Raw genomic sequence first — 19,403 nt, 5'->3', positions numbered from 1 at the left:
AAAAAATAATATTAAAAAAAGAAAAGAAAAACTGCCAATTACTGCTATGCTCACTCTCTGGGTGACAGAATCAATTGTGTCCCAAACCTCAGGATCACACAGAATACCCATGTAACAAACCTGCACATGTACCCCCGAATCTAAAATAAAAGGTGATAATGGAAAAAAAAAAAAAAGACAGCCAGACATGGTGATTCACACCTGTAATCCCAGCACTTTGGGAGGCCAAGGTGGGCAGATCACCTGAGGTCAGGAGTTCAAGAACAGCCTGACCAACACGGAGAAACCCTGTCTCTACTAAAAATACAAAAATTGCCGGGCGCAGTGGCTCACGCCTGTAATCCCAGCACTTTGGGAGGCCAAGGCGAGTGGATCACGAGGTCAAGAGATCGAGACCATCCTGGTCAGCATGGTGAAACCCCGTCTCTACTAAAAATACAAAAAATTAGCTGGGCATGGTGGCGTGTGCCTATAATCCCAGCTACTCAGGAGGTTGAGGCAGGAGAACTGCCTGAACCCAGGAGGCGGAGGTTGCGGTGAGCCGAGATCGGGCCATTGCACTCCAGCCTGGGTAACAAGAGCGAAACTTCATCTTAAAATAAATAAATAAATAAATAAATAAATAAATAAATAAAATAAATTAGCCAGGCGTGGTCGTGGGTGCCTGTAATCTCAGCTATTCAGGAGGCTGAGGCAGGAGAATTGCTTGAACCTGGGAGGCAGAGGTTGCAGTGAGCTAAGATCGCACCATTGCACTGCAGCCTGGGCAATAGAGCAAGACTCCTTCTGAAAAAAAAAAAAAAAAAATGGCTGTGCACGGTGGTTTACACCTGTAATCCCAGCACTTTGGGAGGCCCAGGTGAGAAGATCATGAGGTCAGGAGTTCAAGACCAGCTTGGCCAACATGGTGGAACCCAGTCTCTATTAAAAATACAAAAATTAGCCAGATGTGGTGGCACACACCCGTAGTCCCAGCTACTTGGGAGGCTGAGGCAGAAGAATCATTTGAACCGGGGAGGCTGAGGTTGTAGTGAGCCGAGGTCACACCACTGCACACTCCAGCCTGGGTGACAGAGCGAGACTCCATCTCAAAAAAAAAAAAAGAAAAGGAAAGTAAAGGAAGTTAGAAAACCAGTCCTAGAGGCCCTCCATTCTGAGTCACAGAAGTTCCAGAAAGAGAAGTGGTTGCTGCATAACACAAATTTGGAAAGAAAGAGAAGTGAGAAAACAGAGGGAAGGAAATCAAAGAAATAATCCAACTTCTGGAAAGTGAAGAATGAGCTTCCAGAGAGAAAGGGACTCTTTTTTTTTTTTTTTTTTTTTTTTTTTTGAGATGGAGCTTCGCTCTTGCTGCCCAGGCTGGAGTGCAGTGGCCCCACAATCGTGGCTCACTGCAACCTCTGCCTTCAAGGCTGGGATTATAGGCATGTGCCACCACACCTGTCTAATTTTGTATTTTTAGTAGAGACGTGTTTCTCTGTGTTGGTCAGGTTGGTCTCAAACTATTGACCTCAGGTGATCCACCCACCTTGGCCTCCCAAAGTGCTGGGATTACTGGTGTGAGCCACCGCGCCCAGCCAGAAAGGGCCTCTTGAGTGCTGGCACTCTGGAGGAAATCAGGCTCACATAATCAGCTGGGTGTGTTGGAGCTCACCTGTAATCCCAGCTACTCTGGAGGCTGAGGCAGAAGAATTGCTTGAGCCTGGGAGGCAAAGGTCGAAGTGGGTCGAGATCGTACCACTGCACTCCCACCTGGGTTACAGAGTGAGACTCTGTCTCAAAAAAAGAGAAATTAAGCTCACACAGAGGAATATCAGTGTGGAATCTCAGAACTCTGGTGCCCAAAATCTTAAAAATCTTCCAGGAAGAACAAAACTGATTACATATAAAGGATCCACAGTGTGGCCAAAGCAGGATTGCTTGAGCCCAGGTCTGAGCAACACAGCGCCACCCCGTGTCTACAAAAAAACAAAATATAAATATAAGGCGGGGCGTGGTGGCTCACACCTGTAATCCCAGCCCTTTGGGAGGCCGAGGCGGGCGGATCACAAGGTCAGGAGATCGAGACCATCCCGACCAACATGATGAAACCCTGTCTCTACTAAAAAATACAAAAATTAGCTGGGCATGGTGGTGCATGCCTGTAGTCCCAGCTACTCGGGAGGCTGAGGCAGGAGAATCACTTGAATCCAAGAGGCAGAGGTTGCAGTGAGCTGAGATCGTGCCATTGCACTCCAGCCTGGCGACAGAGCAAGACTCCATCTCAAAATAAATAAATAAATAAATAAATATAAATTTAAAGAAATAAAAATAAAAACAAAATCCACCAAAGGCTTCCAAAATAGAATGGCTTTAGCCTGTTTAGCCACGGTGTGGCAGCTGGCTGACAACATCTTTTCATGATTCTGAAGGACCACGATGCTCAGCTGAGCATCGCTCCTCCATGGGGTCAGATGCAAGAACTGACTAGCGTTACCTCCCGGGCAGTCTTTCTCAAGGACTCCTGGAGGACAGGCTCAACACAAGCAAGGGGAGACTGTGAAGGAGGAAGATGTGAAATCCAGGAAACGAGGATCTGTGCAGGAGGGGCGAGGGCATCCTCAGGGGGTGGTGAAGAAAGACCCGGGGATGATGTGTGTGCCAGGCTGTGCAGCCCGTCCAGTCGGGAGTAGCATGACTCCAGATGTGTTGAGAGCTGGCATTACCAACATCCCTGCTGCCATGCTGCTCCCTTAAGTACTGACTGCCAGCGAGCCTGGCCCAGATTCTTGCCTGCACGTGGCTGGTCCGGATCACAGGCTGAGGAAGCCTTGTTCTTGCCCTGCTGCCTGGGTCTGCTGAGGACCCACCTGACAGCCCTCACCCTGCTCCTGACGTCTGAGTACCCTCCTCCTGAGGGCACTGTGAGCTCAGAAGCAAGAAACAGAACAGCTCATGCCCCCGACCATTTCCTGCTGAATGTCCATGCCACAGCTCTGCCCAGCATCCTAACAAGGGAGCCCCACCCACAACCATGCCCTCTGCCTGCCCCAGAGGGGGTTCTTGGCAGTACTCACAGAGGCTAAGCCCAGCCTGTGCCCCAGGCGCTCAGCTGAGTTTACCTTCCGAGGAGACTTCCGGCCTGGCAGGGCACCTGTTCTTCCCCAGCCAGGGGTGTGCTGCCTCTCTGCACACAGTACTCAGGAAAACGCATCTGGGGAGGTCACCAGGGCTCACCTAGGACCCTGGTAATGTTCTGGTCATAACCTGGAGAGTGGGGACACCTGGCCTTAATATTACTATAATGTATACACATGTTTTTGTTTTTGTTTTTTTTTGAGACGGAGTTTCGCTCTTGTTACCCAGGCTGGAGTGCAATGGCGTGATCTCGGCTCACCGCAACCTCCGCCTCCTGGGTTCAGGCAATTCTCCCGCCTCAGCCTCCTGAGTAGCTGGGATTACAGGCACGTGCCACCATGCCCAGCTAATTTTTTGTATTTTTAGTAGAGACAGGGTTTCAATCTCGATTGAAATCTCGATCTCTCGACCTTGTGATTCACCCGCCTCGGCCTCCCAAAGTGCTGGGATTACAGGCGTCAGTCACTGTGCCCGGCCTGTTTTGTTTTTTAGACTGAGTCTTGCTCGCTCCATCACCCAAGCTGGAGTGCAGAGGTGTGATCTTGTCTTACTGCAACCTCTGCCTCCTGGATTCCCATAATTCTCATGCCTCAGCTTTCTAAGTAGCTGGGATTACAGGTGCCTGCCACCATGCCTGGCTAATTTTTGTATTTTCAGTAAAGACAGGGTTTTACCATGTTGGGCAGGCTGGTCTCGAACTCCTGACCTTGGGTAATCCACTTGCCTCAGCCTCCCAGAATGCAGGGATTACAGACGTGAGCCACTGCACCCAGTCACACGTGTGTTTTAGATACATTTTTGTTTAGAACACTTCACAATAAAACAACATAGACATATGTTTTTTAATGTAGAAAGAGCCAGGCAGTGGCTCATGACTGTAATCCCAGCACTTTGGGAGGCGAAGGAGAGAGGATAGCTTGAGCCTAGGAGTGCAAGGCCGACCCAGGCAACATAGAGAAACCCCATCTCTACTAAAAATTTAAAAATTAGCCAGGTCTGCCCAGCGCAGTGACTCACACCTGTAATCCCAGCACTTTGGGAGGCTGAGGCAGGTGAATCACAAGATTAAGAGTTCAAGATCAGCCTGAACAACATGGTGAAACCCCGTCTTTATTTAAAAAAAAATACAAAAATTAGCCAGGCAAGGTAGTGCGCACCTGTAATCCCAGCTATTCAGGAGGCTGAGGCAGGAGAATTGCTTAAACCCGGCAGGCGGAGGTTGCAGTGAGCCGACATTGCACCACTGCATTCCAGTCTGGGTGACAGAGCAAAGACTCCATCTCAAAAAAAAAAAAAAAAAAAAAAAAAATTAGGCCATGGCTGCACATGCCTATAGTCCCAGCTACTGGGAGGTTGAGGTAGGAGAATTGCTTGAACTCGAGCTGCAGTGAGCCGTGATTGTGTCACTATACTACAATCTGGGAGACAGAATGAAACCCTGTCTCAAAAAAAAAAAAAAAAAAAAAAAAGCCTGGACATGGTGGTTTATGCCTGTAATCCCAGCACTTTGGGAGGCCAAGGCGGGCAGATCATCTGAGGTCAAGAGTTCGAGACCAGCCTGGCCAACATGGTGAAACCCCGTTTTTACTAAAAGTACAAAAGTTAGCCAGGAGTGGTGGTGCATGCCTGTAATCCCAGCTACTTGTGAGGCTGAGGCAGGAGAACTGCTTGAACCTGGGAGGCAGAGGTTGCAGTGAGCAGAGATCAAGCCCCTGCACTCCAGCCTGGGTAACAGTGCAAGACTCATCTCAAAAAAAAAAAAAAAAAAAAAAAAAAGGCACAGAGGTAGGACTGGGTGGAACAGTCAGCTTGATTTCAGCCTCTAGTGTCAGGCTAAATCTTTGATCAGATTTCAAGGCCATGGGAGCCACGGCGTGTCCTGAGTAGAGGAGAGGTGTGGAGCAGCAGGAAGGGACAAGACGGGAACTGGGGTCCAGCTGGGGGCCAGCTGGGGACCAACTAGGGGCTGTGGGTGTTGCCCAGGAAAGAGACAGAGCCCCTGGCTCAGATGGGGTCCATAGGGATGGAGAAATAATGGAGAGGCTGCCAGGTACAGCAGGACAGGGTGCCCTTACCCGGATCCAGGCCTGCAGCATGAATCCCCCCAGGGGGTACCTCCCTCTGACCTGCAGTGTTCTCATCTGTGAATAGGGAGTGAACTTCATCAGGGCAAAGGCCTTGTGTGTTTCTCTCAGCTCCTCCCTTTGGCCTTGGCATGCAGCTGGTATTTGGGGACAGAAAACCCTGCCCCCCAGGGTTCCACCATGGGCCTAGAGTCCTGTGGGCAGGAGGAGCAAGGCTGGGAGGAAGCCGCTTGGCCTGCTCCCCAGGGGACGTCTAGGGAAGGAGAGTTTGCTGCTCCAGCCACACCTGTGGCAGCTCCTTACTGGAAGCCAGGAGGGCTGGCTGCTTTCACCTCCCAGTGGGAGGCGTGGCCAGGCCCTCCTTTGGGAGCAGCAGGTGCAGTGCCTCGGGCCATAATCATCTAGGGGCACATGAAATGTTTTCATTTCTTTTAAATCAGAGGAAACTAAACATACGGGAAAAGGCAGAAGAAAATGTAAAAATGTTATGAAATTTAATAAAAAATGAGAAGCACACACACACAAAAAAGGAATTTTTGTTTTTTGAGACAGAGTCTCGCTCTTGTTGCCCTGGAGTGCAGTGGCGCGATCTCGGGCCTCTGCAACCGCTGCCTCCCGGATTCAAGTGATTCTCCTGCCTTAGTCTCCGTAGTACCTGGGATTACAGGTGCCCACCACCACGCCCAGCTGATTTTTGTATTTTTTTTTTAATTCAGTCTCCGTAGAGACTGTCGAAAATTGCCAATGCCGACTATATTTCAAGTCGTCATGGCAGGGTGTTGGGAAAAGTTTACAATTAGCAATAATTGCGCCTTGGATAAACCTCACTGGCTACAATACCGCCACTGCGCAAAGCTGATTTTTGTATTTTTAGTAGAGACGGAGTTTCACCAATTTAACCAGGCTGGTCTCGAACTCCTGACCTCAGGTGATCCTCCCACCTCAGCCTCCCAAAGTGCTGGGATTGCAGGCGTGAGCCACTGCACCCTGCTAAAAAAGAATTTTAAAAAAGAAAAAAAAAAAAAAACCCAGAATAAAAAGATTCATAGAACCGAGCCTGGGTTATCGTCTTTAGGCCAACACAGTCAAAAATAGAGTATATATGTTTGTTTTTTAATGGAGGAAGAGGCCCACAAAGGCAAAAACGCCAGGTCCTGGGAAAGCCATACTGCGGCCTGGCTGGTCACCGAGGAGGCTCCTGGCCTCTGGGGAGAAGCCTCATTTCTCCCTGGCCCCTGCATGATCAGTTCGGGCCAATGTGGCTGGTGCAGGCTGAGGGGTGCTGCCAGGGTGAGTTGGCTGGAGGGGGCAGGGATAGCCCCAGTGCCAAGGGCCTGGGGCTGGAAACGCCCTGCATGGGAGCGGACCTGGGCAGCCGGAGGCTACCTCTGGGCTGTGATGATGGCAGCCTCCCCTCACTGAGCGCCGAGCATCTGAGGGGTGTCTTGCCTGCATCACCGCGTTGCGGCCTCATCAGTCCCACGACTTTGTGCCCATTTTACAGATGAGGAGACGGAGGCCCAGAGAACCAGCCAGAAAGTGGCCGGGCCACGACTAAGACTGCAGAGCTCTGCCTCCGTGTCCTGGGTCAACAGCTCTAGGAACTGGGGTGCTCCGGAAATGGGGCCAGGGCTGCTGGGCAGGAGGACGTTCAGGGTCTTGCCCTCAGGAGAGGTCATTGCTCATTCGGAGATAGGTCTTGTTGCCGTATCTTAGAGATGGAAAAAGTGGGGCTAGAAGAGATGAGAAGCAACCTGCTGGCGGACACAGGGCAACGTTTTAGGTGCTGGCTCTGGCCCGGGCGGTGGTCACCGGTCACCGTGGGGACGAGAAGGAGCCGAGACACTCGCTCGCGGCCCGGGGGAGGCAGAAGAGCGGCCCGCGGGAGAGGTGGCTTTGAGGAGTGAGCTTCCGGTCCCGCGGGGAAGCAAGTGGGCTCAGGGCCCGGCTGCCAGGCGGGGCCGGGCGATGGGGCGGGGCGGAGCCCTGGCTGCGAAGCCGGGGCCTGGTGGGCAGCGGCTGTGAGGGGCGGAGCCTTGAGGCGGTGAAGGGGGGGGGGTGCCTGGCCGCTGTGAGGGGCGGGGCCTGGCGGCCGCGGGGCGGGCCTGGCGGCTTGGAGGGGAGGGGCGGGGCGGGCCCCGGGACAGCGGCCTGGCTAACTCCTGCCCAGCAGTGCCCTTCCCGGAGCGTGCCCTCGCCGCTGGTGAGTGAGGACGGGACCCGGAGTGGGCAGCGGGAAGTGGGGCCCGCACGGGTGCGACTCCGACAGCGCCGCGGGACAGAGGGAAACTGAGGCCGGAGCCGTGGACCGGATACCCGAGGGGGCGGCCCGGGCAGCACTTGGGGCTCGGTTACCGGGTCAGGGGCGGGAGCGGCGGGCAGCCTAGTCCGGGCCGCAGCCGGGGTTCCTGCGCGGGCGGCCTCCAGCCGGGGACTCGGGAGGGGAAACTTGGACAACCCCGCCCCGTCCGGCCCCTGGCAGCGCGGCTTCTCCTGCAGGAAGCATGGTCCCAGACTGGCAGAGGCTCCCTGTCCCGCCCATTCCGCAGATGAGCAATCCCACGCGGAGCTCCCTTGAGGGTCTCAGAACGTCTGGGAGACCTCGGGCTCACGATAGTTTTTTTTTGCCCACGGCCGGTTAGATGCCCCCTGTCCCTGGATTCCCAGTGCGGGGCCAAGGTGCGCTGCAGCCTGGATGGAGCTTCCTGTGAGCCAGCAGCCTCTGGGACCTATCTGTTCCCCTTGGCCCTTGCAAAGAAACGAGAGCCCAGGTGGGAGAAGCGGGCACTTCCTGATGTGAACACACTGCTCGTGGGGACAGCTTCCAGAGGCCATGGCCTGGTGTGGGCTTGGAGCCCCTCTGGCCAACCTGCCATGGCCTGGCCATACCCGATACCAGCCATGTGCCCTGGGCTGGATGGCAGGAAAGACAGGACTTGAGGTCGTCCCAGCATGGGCTCAGGCAGGGCGAGGACATCAAGGAAGGTGGTGTACAGGAAGCAACCGCTCAGCTCGCCAGGCACACAGCAGGCCCTGCCCCTAAAGGCCTGCTGCCAGAACATGGGCGAGGCCCGGCATTTGTGGAGTCAGTGGGGCCTGGGACAGGGCAGCATGAGGCAGGTTTCCACTGGCGGTGAAAGGGCTGTGTAACAAGGGCAGGAGAGCCAGTCGCAGCCTGGCAGGGGCAGGCGGCCCCTGAGTCTCCACCTGACTGCTGGCAGCTCCACAGGGTGGCTCTTCGGGAATCCTGGGCCCCCAGGGGAGTGCTGGAAACTGGGGGAAACTGAGGTTTACCAAGCAAGTCATTGTGCAGTTACACAACTGGCATGGTGGAGCAATGGCCTTGACCGTGCAGTCTGATCCCAGCCTGCCTCCTTCACTGTGCCCTGAGGGCCACTTTCTTTCCTGGGAGTGTGTGTGTATGTGTCCTGTCATGTATACACACCTGCACCTGGCATGAGGCACGATGTCTGGCTGGATTTACCAGAAACTATTGACAGTGGGTTCTCCAGGTGGGGTGAGGGGCTTGGGCTGACAGGGAGGGAGCCTACTTTTCACTTTAGCTTTTTCATTCTTTCTTTCTTTCTTTTTTTTTTTTTGAGACGGAGTTTCGCTCTTGTTACCCAGGCTGGAGTGCAATGGTGCGATCTCGGCTCACCGCAACCTCCGCCTCCCGGGTTCAGGCAATTCTCCTGCCTCAGCCTCCTGAGTAGCTGGGATTACAGGCATGTGCCACCATGCCCAGCTAATTTTTTTGTATTTTTAGTAGAGATGGGGTTTCACCATGTTGACCAGGATAGTCTCGATCTCTTGACCTCGTGATCCACCCGCCTCGGCCTCCCAAAGTGCTGGGATTACAGGCATGAGTCACCATTCCTGGCTTATTTATGTTTTCTTTACTTTCAACTGGGCAAACAATGCCTGGATGTGCTCTCTTTGTTTAAAACAGTAGGCTTTTAAATTTTTTAACAACTAGACTACTAAGGAAGTCATTCTTAATTTCTTCTTTATTTTTATTCATATATATTTTTGAGACCGTGTCTCGCTCCATCGCCCAGGCTGGAGTGCAGTGGTGCCATCTGGGCTCACTGCAACCTCCACCTCTTGAGTTGAAGTGATTCTCCTGCCTCAGCCCGGCTAATTTTTGTCTTTTTAGTAGAGATCAGGTTTCACCCTGTTGGCCAGGCTGGTTCTTTATTTTTTACTAAAAAAAACTTTAATCCCCGAACCTTGAAGGAAAGGGAAGCAGTCTTTCTTAACAGAACCAATTCCCCCTGGATGCCCCACCCTCACTCCACCCTCTCCCAGGCCACGCGATGTTGGCTGTAAAGTTTTCCAGACCTGTGGGCTGTTGCACTGGTTACTTTCGTAATGAAAAATTTGCACAAAGATTATGATGAGGACGGTTAGCCATGAGTCATTGAAAAAAAGTCTGAAAACATGTCCCTGGGACAGTGGTGGCTTCGTTGGAAAGACAGGGCTCAGGGGAGCTGGGTGTAGCTAGGGTAGGGGGATCAAAGAAGGGGCATATTCCTTGTTCTGTTTCTGGGTTGCGTTCTTTTTATTTTTGAGATGAAGTCTCATTCTGTCACCCAGGCTGGAGTGCAGTGGTATAATCTCGGTTCACTGCAGCCTCCGCCTCCTGGGTTCAAGCGGTTCTTCTGCCTCAGCCTCCTGAGTTGCTGGGATTACTTTTTTGTATTTTTAGTAGAGATGGGGTTTCACCATGTTGACCAGGATAGTCTCGATCTCTTGACCTCGTGATCCACCCGCCTCGGCCTCCCAAAGTGCTGGGATTACAGGCATGAGTAATTCCTGGCTTATTTATGTTTATCCACCAGGTTCCCACTGGTGAGGTCTGCCTGCCCCAGCCCTGTACCGCCACACTGGGCTAATTTTTGTATTTTTAGTAGAGATGGAGTTTCACCATGTTGGCCAGCCTGGTCTCAAACTCCTGACCTGAGGTGATCCACCTGCCTCAGCCTCGAAAAGTGCTGGGATTACGGGCGGGAGCCACCGTGCCCGGCCTCTGGGTCACCTTCTATAGGGAGGTCTCTGAGAACAGAAAGACACCTTGAAACCCACTGGCTCAACTACCACCTCACAGATGGGGACACGGAGGCCCTGGAGATGAGTTCCCTTGGGGCAGTGATGGGTCTGGTCCGAAGCCCCAGTGCAACCATGGGAAAACTTGGAGGGGACTGTTCTCCACAATGAATGCCCCCCCCCACCACCAAGCATGCTCCAAAAGCACCAACGTCACGACAGGCGAGGAACTATGAGGAAAACTTCGGCGCCTAGGGGAGAGGAAGGTGAAGAACCACCAAGCTTCACGTGGGTACCTGGGTGGGACCTGGGGCAGGCAGACCTCACCAGTGGGAACCTGGTGGATTTCAGGAAAGGTCCCTAGTCCATGTCCTGCCACTGCTCACTTCCTGGTTTGGACAATCGCACTCTTAGGGGAGGCTGGGTGAAGAGCATATAGGGACTGTGTACTACTTTTGTTACTTTTCTCCAAATCTAAAATTAGTTAAAGCCAAGTGCAGAGGCTCCCACCTGTAATTCCAGCACTTTGGGATGCCTTGATGGGAGGATCTCAAGCCCAGGAGTGAAAAACCAGCCTGGACAACAGAGCAAGACCCCGTCTGTACTGTCCTACCAAGGGGTTCTGGATGTCCACGTGTCTCATGCTGGTGGTATTATCCTTGCTCACCTGGACAGGGACACGTGTGAGAGTGAGAATGGGCCATCAGTGTGGGGCAGGTGGGCCTCAACTGGGCACGTCCTGGGAAAAGGTACATAAGGGCACCCTGGCTCGGCTTGTTTCCAGCGGAGACTGAACATGGCTCCTTATGGTTCCCGCACAATGTCACTCAGCTGTGGACTCATGCAGACTCCAGCAGAGCAGCGGTTATGTCTTGGTTGCCCAGATGAGCAGCAGGCTGAGCTGGCCCGGGCTTGCCTGAGAGGATGTAGTGGGAGGCTGAGCTGGGAGGTGCTCCCAGCGCTGCAGTCCAGAGCTCCACACCCACTTAGTGGTGGTGCAGGGCCAGTGCTCAGTGGTACCTCCCACTGCGGGGAAGGAGGGCTTTCCTGTGTGTGGTGACATCAGACCCCCACCCCCACCTCATGAGCACATGTGCCCTGGAAGCTGGAGGGCGGGGCAGGAGGGAGAGGGAGGGAGAACAGAGGAACATTTCTTGCCCAGACCTAGGTCACATGCTCAGCCCCCAAGAATGTCTATCCTTACTGCTCATCTGTACAGCGACCTTGGGGGATGGGGTAACTGTGCCCATTCAACAGGTGGGAAAACTGAGGTCCAGGGAAGGGAGTGAATCATATTAAGTGGCAGCACCGGAATCTGACACTGATTGCTCCTTTAAAATAGGTCATCCTCAGCACTTTGGGAAGCTGATCATGAGGCCAAGAGTTTGAGACCAGCCTGGCCAACATGGTGAAACCCTGTCTCTACTAAAAATACAAAAATTAGCTGGGTGTGGTTGCACGTGCCTGTAGTCCCAACTACTCAGAAGGCTGAGATGGGAGAATCAATTGAACCCAGGAGGCGGAGGTTACAGGGAGCAGAGATGGCACCATTGTACTCCAGCCTGGGCAACAGAGCAAGACTCCATCTCAAAAAAAATGCATACTTATGTTATCCATTTTTTGCCCAAATTGGGGTCATTCTGTAGTCAATGTGATATTCTGCTTCTTCATGTTATGTTGAGAACAACCTTCTCATCACTAACAAGCCTTCAAAAGCTCGTTTGTGGGGCAGCCAGTCTTCAGTTGTCCCTGGCTCCTGGGCACTGAGGTTGCTTCTGTGCTCACACAGCTCCATGGATCCCAGGCCAGCAGCTGTTCCTTCTCCCTGGGGCTGGCTTTGCCCTTTGCCCTTTGCCCCTGCTGCCCGACTTTCTGCACAGTCTCTGCTGACCCCCCACCTCCCCCCAGCTCGGCTGCCTCCGTGTCCTCTGGACTGCCTGTCTCTTGCATTCCTCTGGGGTGAAAGTGCTCACTGTCCTTCCCATGGCATGTCCTCCTGGTCAGGGTGTCCCTTTCTGAGGTCCAGGCTCCCTCAACCCCAGTCTGTGCCCTCTCAGGGTCTCCCCGACCCTGTGTCCCCTGGGTCCCGGCCCTCGCCCCAACAGGCCTTGCTGCAAGTTGGCTGAGCTGAATCGGGTTGTGTGGCTTCTTGTCTCAGACAAGCAGACAACACCTGATTCTCCACCTAGAATCAGAGTGAGTGGGAGCTTAGCCCTTCGTTTTTGATGAGGTCAGGGTGGGAGCTGCGTTGCCACTGGGGCAGTGCCCTGTGGCCCCAGGCAAGCTGCTCTGTCTCTGGTGCATGGGGAAGGGGCAGTGGTTTTAGTGGGGTCCCCTCCTTGCTGTTGTGCACTGAGCTGTGCTCAAGGTAGGTAAGCACTGATATCCTGCCCTACCGAGGGGAAAATGAGGCCCCAAGTTGGCGTGATTTGCCCGAGATCACAGTGAGGCAGTGAGGAAAGGGATTTGAGCCAAACTCTGATAGCAGTCACCGAATGAATGAGTGAATGAATGAATGATGAATGTGAAGAGCTGGAATGCAAACCACTGGCTTGGCAGGGCCCCCAGGGCTGGGACTTGGCCCAGGGAGGTAGGCTGGGAAGACTTCTTGGCAGAGGGGACCCAAACTGGCCTTGAAGGAGGCAGGAGAGAGGAGGGGTCATGCCAGGAGACCCAAGGTCAAGGTAGGGTGGGCAAAGGTGAGGCCGGGCAGCTGGGGCAGGGGGCAGGGCTGGAAATTTGTTTACTCAGCCACGCCTGCCCTGCACATCACTGTGCCTCCTGATCAGCTGTTTGGTTGATCTGTGGGGGACAGGCCTTTTGGGGACGCTGGAGGAGACACTGGCCTGACCCCATGGCCTCGGGAATGTCCTCACCCAGCCCTGTCTTCTCTTTCAGAGCTCCCCGGAACAGCAGCTGCAACAGCCATGGCCCCTCCCTGGGTGCCTGCCGTGGGCTTCACACTGGCACCCAGCCTGGGGTGCTTCGTGGGCTCCCACTTTGTTCATGGCGAGGGTCTCCGCTGGTATGGCACCCTGCAGACGCCCTCGTGGCACCCGCCCCACTGGATGCTGGGCCCTGTCTGGGGCACGCTTTACTCGGCCATGGGGTAGGTGGGCATGGGTGCCAGCCTGGGGATGAGCCTGGCCCTTTGCAAAGAGAGGCCTGCCCAGGACAGAGGGTCTCCTCCAGGCGGGCCCCGGGCCACAGCCTGGTTTCCCCAGCCACATTTGGCAAGCCAGGGTGGGGAAGCTGTGGGCCTGTAGATTGCACAACTCAACTTTCTCCTCCTGGACCCCTGGGAGGGGCGGGTCGGATGCTCACCCCACCCAGGCATCCCTGCTGTGGTCATAGCTCCAGGCAGAGGCCTGTAGTGTGTAAAGGTTGGGCGTGGGCAGTGGCATGGGCGCTTTCCAAGATTAACAATGGCAGCGACAGCCCCTGGAGCAGCTCCTTTGTTGAACTCCTGCCCAGAGCCCAGCTCCTCATTCCTACTCAATGCCCCCCATGATAAGGGGCCTCCCAAGGACACAGGGCTTTCAAATGTGGACTTCCCACAGCCCACTTCAGGCTCAGCCTGGCCTGAGGCCCTGGGACTAGACCAGGGAAATTCCATCAGGGAAGGATGTGCTAGGAGGGGTAGGGTGCCCCTTGGTGGCTGTAACTGAGAACTGCATTCAGCAGGTGTGGTCAGCTCCCCACCCTCCTTCTGGAATGTTCCCTGCATCCTGGTTCTGTGCCAGCCCAGTGCAGGGTGGGGAGGCAGGTTCCAGGCACTCCAGGGGGTGGATAGCAGAAGCCAGGCCAGGTGCCCGGCTCTGATGGGACTAAGGCCCTGGAACCTGGGTGTCACCTGGGCCCTACCCCTCCTGGCCCAGGCCCTGCCCAGACAGGCTCCCCACACCCGCTTGGCCTTCCGACTCCACTAGCCTCTCTTGGGGGAACTTTTGGGGGAACTTTTGGGGGCTCCCTGTGGCTCTGGATAAGGTAAACCCCTCATTAGTGGGTGAGCACCTGGGCTCTGGCCCTGGCCGTCCTGACTTTATTCACTGAGGACCTGCCAAGAGATCTGTCACCTCACCGCCCTGTGCCTCAGTTTCCTGTGTAAAGGGGGTGCTGACACTGCTTCCTTACGGCATTGTCGTGAGGATGAAATGAGTGAACGCCTGGGAAGTGGTAGGGCTGGCTACTGTGAGTGCTGGAGGGCATCGGCTACTATTCCTGGCATTATTGTTGCCCTGTGTTAATACCTCCCGTGACCAGGACTCCCCCACACCCCTGGACCTTACCCCGCAGTCGCACAGACTGACTCAGGTCTCACATCTGCCTCAAAGCCTTTGCATGTCCGGTTTTCTCCCTTAGAAAACTCCTGTTCCTCCTCTAAGGCCTAGCCCAAATGTCCCAACTTCTGTGCAGTGCCCTGCCTAGGTTAAGAGCCTCCCCTCTACCTGCTCACACCATATGCTTCCCCTTCACAGCAGTGACAGTGATAATAACGGCAGGTATTTATTGAGTGTCCTGTATGCCGGGTACCCCATGAAGCACTGCCAATGTGCTAACTACAATTCCTAGAGCAACCCTATTAAAAATGAAGGGCCAGAGAGGTCAAGCAACTTCCCTGAGATCACACAGCAGTCAGTGTCAGGTCACGCCGGAGCCATCACTGTGTCACTTGGAGGTGGGCAAGTCTCCTGGCTTTTTTCCTAATGGTGCTCTGAACTGTGGCCTCTGTTTCAGGTATGGCTCCTACCTGGTCTGGAAAGAGCTGGGAGGCTTCACAGAGGAGGCGGTGGTTCCCCTGGGCCTTTACACTGGGCAGCTGGCCCTGAACTGGGCGTGGCCCCCCATCTTCTTTGGTGCCCGACAAATGGGCTGGGTAAGTGTGGCCACGGCATGTGTCCCTGATCCCCGGATCTGACACTTGGAGGACATGCGGCATCACACATGACACAGGGTCAGTGTCTCTAGGCGGGTCCAGGGGAGGCGAGAGACCATGTTCCTCTAGCTCAAAGCAGCCCATGCCCTGGAGCCTCCCTTCCACTCTCCTCCAGTGAGGGACGCTATGAAGGCAGAAGGGGTTGCAGGCGTGGGTTTAGGGGCCACTGTGTAGGAAAACCCACGTGATGGCCAGTACTGTGTGGGTGACCCACAGAGGCAGCAGGCTGGACACTGGCTCCTCTATATGACAGCTCTTTGTTTTTTTGAGACAGAGTCTCCACCCTGTCACCCAGGCTGGAGTGCAGTGGCAGGATCTTGGCTCACTGCAACCTCCACCTCCCACGTTCAAGCAATTCTCCTGCCTCAGCGTCCCGAGTAGCCAGGACTACAGGTGTGTGCCACCATGCCTGGCTAATTTTTGCATTTTTATTTTTTTAGTAGAGATGGGGTTTCACCATGTTGGCCAGGCTGGTCTTGAACTCCTGACCTCAGGGGATCCACCGGCCTTGGTCTCCCAAAGTGCTGGGATTACAAGTGTGAGCCAACTGTTTCTAAGTTTTAAACTTTTTTAAGGGATGAGGACTCAACTATGTTGCCCAGGGCAGACTCGACCTCCTGGGCTCAAGCGATACTCCTGTCTTCACCTCTTGAGTAGCTAGGACTCCAGGCCATGCCACTGTGCCTGGCAGCCTCTTTTTTTGGAGACAGAGTCTTACTTTGACAGGCTGGAGTTCAGAGGCACGATCTCGGCTCACTGAAACCTCCGCCTCCCGGGTTCAGGTGATTCTCCCGCCTCAGCCTCGTGAGTAGCTGGGATTACAGTCATGCACCACCACACCTGGCTAATTGTATTTTTAGCGGAGACCAGGTCTCACCATGCTGGCCAGCCTGGTCATGAACTCCTGACTTCAGGTGATTTGCCCGCCTCAGGCTCCCAAAGTGCTGGTATTACAGGCGTGAGCCACTATGCCTCACTTGGCACCTTTTTTTGAGACGGAATCTCGCTCTGTCACCCAGGCTGGAGTGCAGTGATGCAGTCTCAGCTCACTACAACCTCTGCCCCCCTGGTTCAAGTGATTCTCCTGCCTCAGCATCCTGAGTAGCTGGGATTACACTCATGCCACTATGCCTGGCTAAGTTTTGTATTTTTAGTAGAGATGGTGTTTCACTATGTTGGTCAGGCTGGTCTTGAACTCCTGACCTCGTGATCTGCCCACCTCGGCCTCCCAAAGTGCTAGGATTACAAGCGTGTGCCACTGTGCCCAGCCTTGGCAGCCTCTTTTTAAAGAGAGACCTGCTGAGTCCGTGGCGTGGAGTTCAACCACAGGAGGTGTGGCCCCCACCGTCACCTCTTAGGGAAAGTACTTGATGGTTTACAGCGAGTATTTAATTTTGAGGCAGGGTCTCTCACTCTGTCACTAAGGCTAGAGTGCAGTGGTGTGATCCTAGTTCACTGCGGCCTCAACCTCCTGGGCTCACGCAATCTTCCCGCCTCAGCCTCCCAAGTAGCTGGGACTATAGGCATGCACCATGGTGCTGGATGAATTTTTAAACTTTCTATAGAGAGACAGGGGTCTCACTTTGTTGTCCAGGCTAGTCTTGAACTCCTGGCCTCAAAGGATCCTCCCGCCTCAGCCTCCCAGACTGCTGGGATTGCAGGCGTGAGCCACTGTGCCCGGCCAGTAGCAAGTTTTTGTTTGGGCCCTGTAGTAGGAACACTGGGAGGCAAGGGCTGTCCTCAGTGAAGACTGAGCTCAGAGAGGGGAAGGAACATGCAAGGCCTCCTAAGCCACCAGCGCACCCTTGAAGGAGCAGAGTTCACTTCAGGCATGTCATGTGCACCCCACACATGGCCTGAGTCAGGTGGGATGAGCGTTCCCATTTTACAGATGAGGAAACTGAGGCTGAGACGAGAGAGGGACTTGGCTGGGTTTCTCAAGGGTGGAGTGGGGGTGAGTGAGGCTCCTTACTCCCAAATCCAGCCAGGGTTGGCTGTGGGACACGCACTCAGGTGGATGTAGTGCCTCAGGCCTCCCTGTCCTTCCTCCCCCAATCTCTGCAGGCCCTGGTGGACCTCCTGCTGGTTAGTGGCGCAGCCACAGCCACCACCGTGTCCTGGTACCGGGTGAGCCCACTGGCTGCCCGCCTGCTCTACCCCTACCTGGCCTGGCTGGCCTTTGCGACCACACTCAACTACTGCATATGGCGGGACAACCGCGGCCGGCGTGGGGGCCGGCAGCTGCCAGAGTGAGTGTCCAGCCCGCCAGGGACTGCAGCAGCACCAGCAGGCCCCATCAGAGGTGGTGGCCATCACGCTTTCACGACCACTGGGCCTGGTACTCTGTCCCGGCCTGGGCCCACAGGGTCAGCAGCAGCTTCAGAGGGGGCCCGGCCTCAGCCCTCACCCGGGAGCAGCATCCTGTGCTTTCTGCATGCTCAGAGCATGTTCTCAGAACATGGAATTTTATAAGCCAAATAAAGTTTTAACTTCCTCTGTCATGGCCTTTTTGCTTGGGTGGGACCCTGGCCACAGGGAAGAGGAGCTGCTGGGGCCGTGCTGGAGTTCATCTCAGTGGGACCTGCCTGCGCCCATTTCTCCAGACAGGGCTGGATCCAGCGGGGGCTGCCCCAGGCTTCCCCCGACGCTCCTGGAGCCCTGCAGATGAATGGAGGAGTCTTGGATGCCATCCTGGAGCCCACACTGGCTCAGACCGAGCTGGGGCTGTGGGTGTCGGCAGAGGGAGGGGTCTTGTCTGCTTCTCATGGCTTCCAGGTTGCTCAGCCCAGGCCCTTGAATGGCCAGGCCCATAACCAGCATCCGATGCCTGGTCCTGCCCGGTACGTGGCCCTCAGCTGGTTTTGTCCAGGACAGAGCTGGGGGTGCTGACTGCCCCATCCGCCAGGTACCCAGGCTTATGCCGGCCTCACTGCACCAGGGGAAGCCCCACAGGCACCCAGTTGGCTCAAGGGGGTGTCAGAGGCAGGAATGATTAGGTCCCAACTCAAGCAGACCAGGCCTCCTTGCTGGCCCAGAGCGGGGTCACCGCCAGTCTCTCCCTCACCTGGGCTTCCAATTGGGCAACCCATGGCCTCTCCAGGCAGCTATTTGGGGTAAATGAGTCCCAAACGCTCCGGTCCTGCGACTGGTCACCACACCTATGCAGCACTCAGCAGCACAGCCTGAGGCTCCCTCCCCTCTGCCAGGCCTGACCTGCTGGGCTTTTTGTTCTTTTTGGTGGCTAAGTTCATTCAAATTAGCAAAATGTTCATAGACAGCTCATCATCACCCAGCAGCCCGAGGCTGCTGCTTCCTCTCCTTTCTCCCCTTACTCTTACGTCCTTCCCTGACCCGTACGCTCAGAGTGCCGTGGCTTACACCTGTAATCCCAGCACTTTGGGAGGCTCAGGACGGAGGACTGCTTGAGGCCAGGTGTTTGAGACCAGCCTGGGCAACACAGAGACATAGGGAGTCTCCGACACAGGCTGTCTCCTGTACCAGCATGCTGGTGAGTGTGCGCCATCTCCACAGGGCACGGGGTGGCCTTCGAAGTGTCAAGGGACACCTGAGTGCACGCCAGACACTTAGGGATGGAAGAAAGTGCAACCCAGCCCCAGACTTCTGGGGTCTTTCCAGTGAGGCATGTGCCTGTGTTTCTCATCTCCACCACCTGTGGGGTTATTCATCTGTAGCAAATGTCCCACATAGCTCCTGCTGGCCACAAAACATGTAAGGCCACAAAAACGCCCTGGAAAAACGGGCAAGAGGAGAACTCATTTAGCATTTTGTCTGCTGGCTTCCTGTTAACAGCCTGGCGATGTTTCCCCTGCTCATAAAAGCATTCCCCCCTTTTTTATCTGAGACGGAGCCTCAGTCTCTTGTCCAGGCTGGTGTGCAGTGGCACGATCTCTGCTCACTGCAATCTCTGCCTCCCGAATTCAAGCAATTCCCCTACCTCAGCCTCCCAAGTAGCTGCCACCATGCCTAATTTTTGTATAGAAGAGACAGGGTTTCATCATATTGGCCAGGCTAGTCTCAAACTCCTGACCTTGTGATCTGCCAGCCTTGTCCTCCCGAAGTGCTGGGATTACAGGTGTGAGCCACCCTGCCCAGCCTATTCCTCTCTTTTCTAAGATGTTGTCATCCACTAGGGACTTAAGGCTTTGATGTTTCTGCGTGGGTTTATTATTTTTTGAGACAGAGTCTTGCCCTGTTGCCCA

At 54.8% G+C, this 19,403-nt stretch overlaps 1 protein-coding gene and 1 non-coding gene across 2 annotated transcripts; one reads left to right on the top strand and one right to left on the bottom strand.

Annotated features, from left to right (window-relative positions):
- Positions 1 to 5,917: 5,917 nt before the first annotated feature.
- On the bottom strand, positions 5,918 to 6,058 carry LOC118147930 (U4 spliceosomal RNA). Its single transcript, XR_004734632.1, has one exon. It is a non-coding gene; the product is annotated as a U4 spliceosomal RNA (small nuclear RNA).
- Positions 6,059 to 7,378: 1,320 nt separating this feature from the next.
- On the top strand, positions 7,379 to 17,677 carry TSPO (translocator protein). Its single transcript, XM_002743828.7, has 4 exons — positions 7,379 to 7,404; positions 13,146 to 13,356; positions 14,985 to 15,123; positions 17,248 to 17,677. Exons 2-4 carry the CDS (start codon positions 13,175 to 13,177, stop codon positions 17,434 to 17,436), a joined length of 510 nt encoding a protein of 169 aa, XP_002743874.1. The 5' UTR covers positions 7,379 to 7,404; positions 13,146 to 13,174; the 3' UTR covers positions 17,437 to 17,677.
- The last annotated feature ends 1,726 nt before the right edge of the window (positions 17,678 to 19,403 follow it).

The sequence above is a fragment of the Callithrix jacchus genome, chromosome 1, assembly GCF_049354715.1.
Source record: "Callithrix jacchus isolate 240 chromosome 1, calJac240_pri, whole genome shotgun sequence".
Classification (NCBI taxonomy): Eukaryota; Metazoa; Chordata; class Mammalia; order Primates; family Cebidae; genus Callithrix; species Callithrix jacchus.
This window is presented reverse-complemented; position numbering and strand designations above follow the sequence as displayed.

Excerpts from the sequence above, each read along its gene's own strand:
- TSPO (XM_002743828.7), top strand. The coding sequence starts at position 13,175 with ATGGCCCCTCCCTGGGTGCCTGCCGTGGGCTTCACACTGGCACCCAGC. Across the intron at positions 13,357-14,984 it reads ACGCTTTACTCGGCCATGGG|GTATGGCTCCTACCTGGTCT; the intron begins GTAGGTGGGCAT and ends CCTCTGTTTCAG. Across the intron at positions 15,124-17,247 it reads GTGCCCGACAAATGGGCTGG|GCCCTGGTGGACCTCCTGCT; the intron begins GTAAGTGTGGCC and ends CAATCTCTGCAG.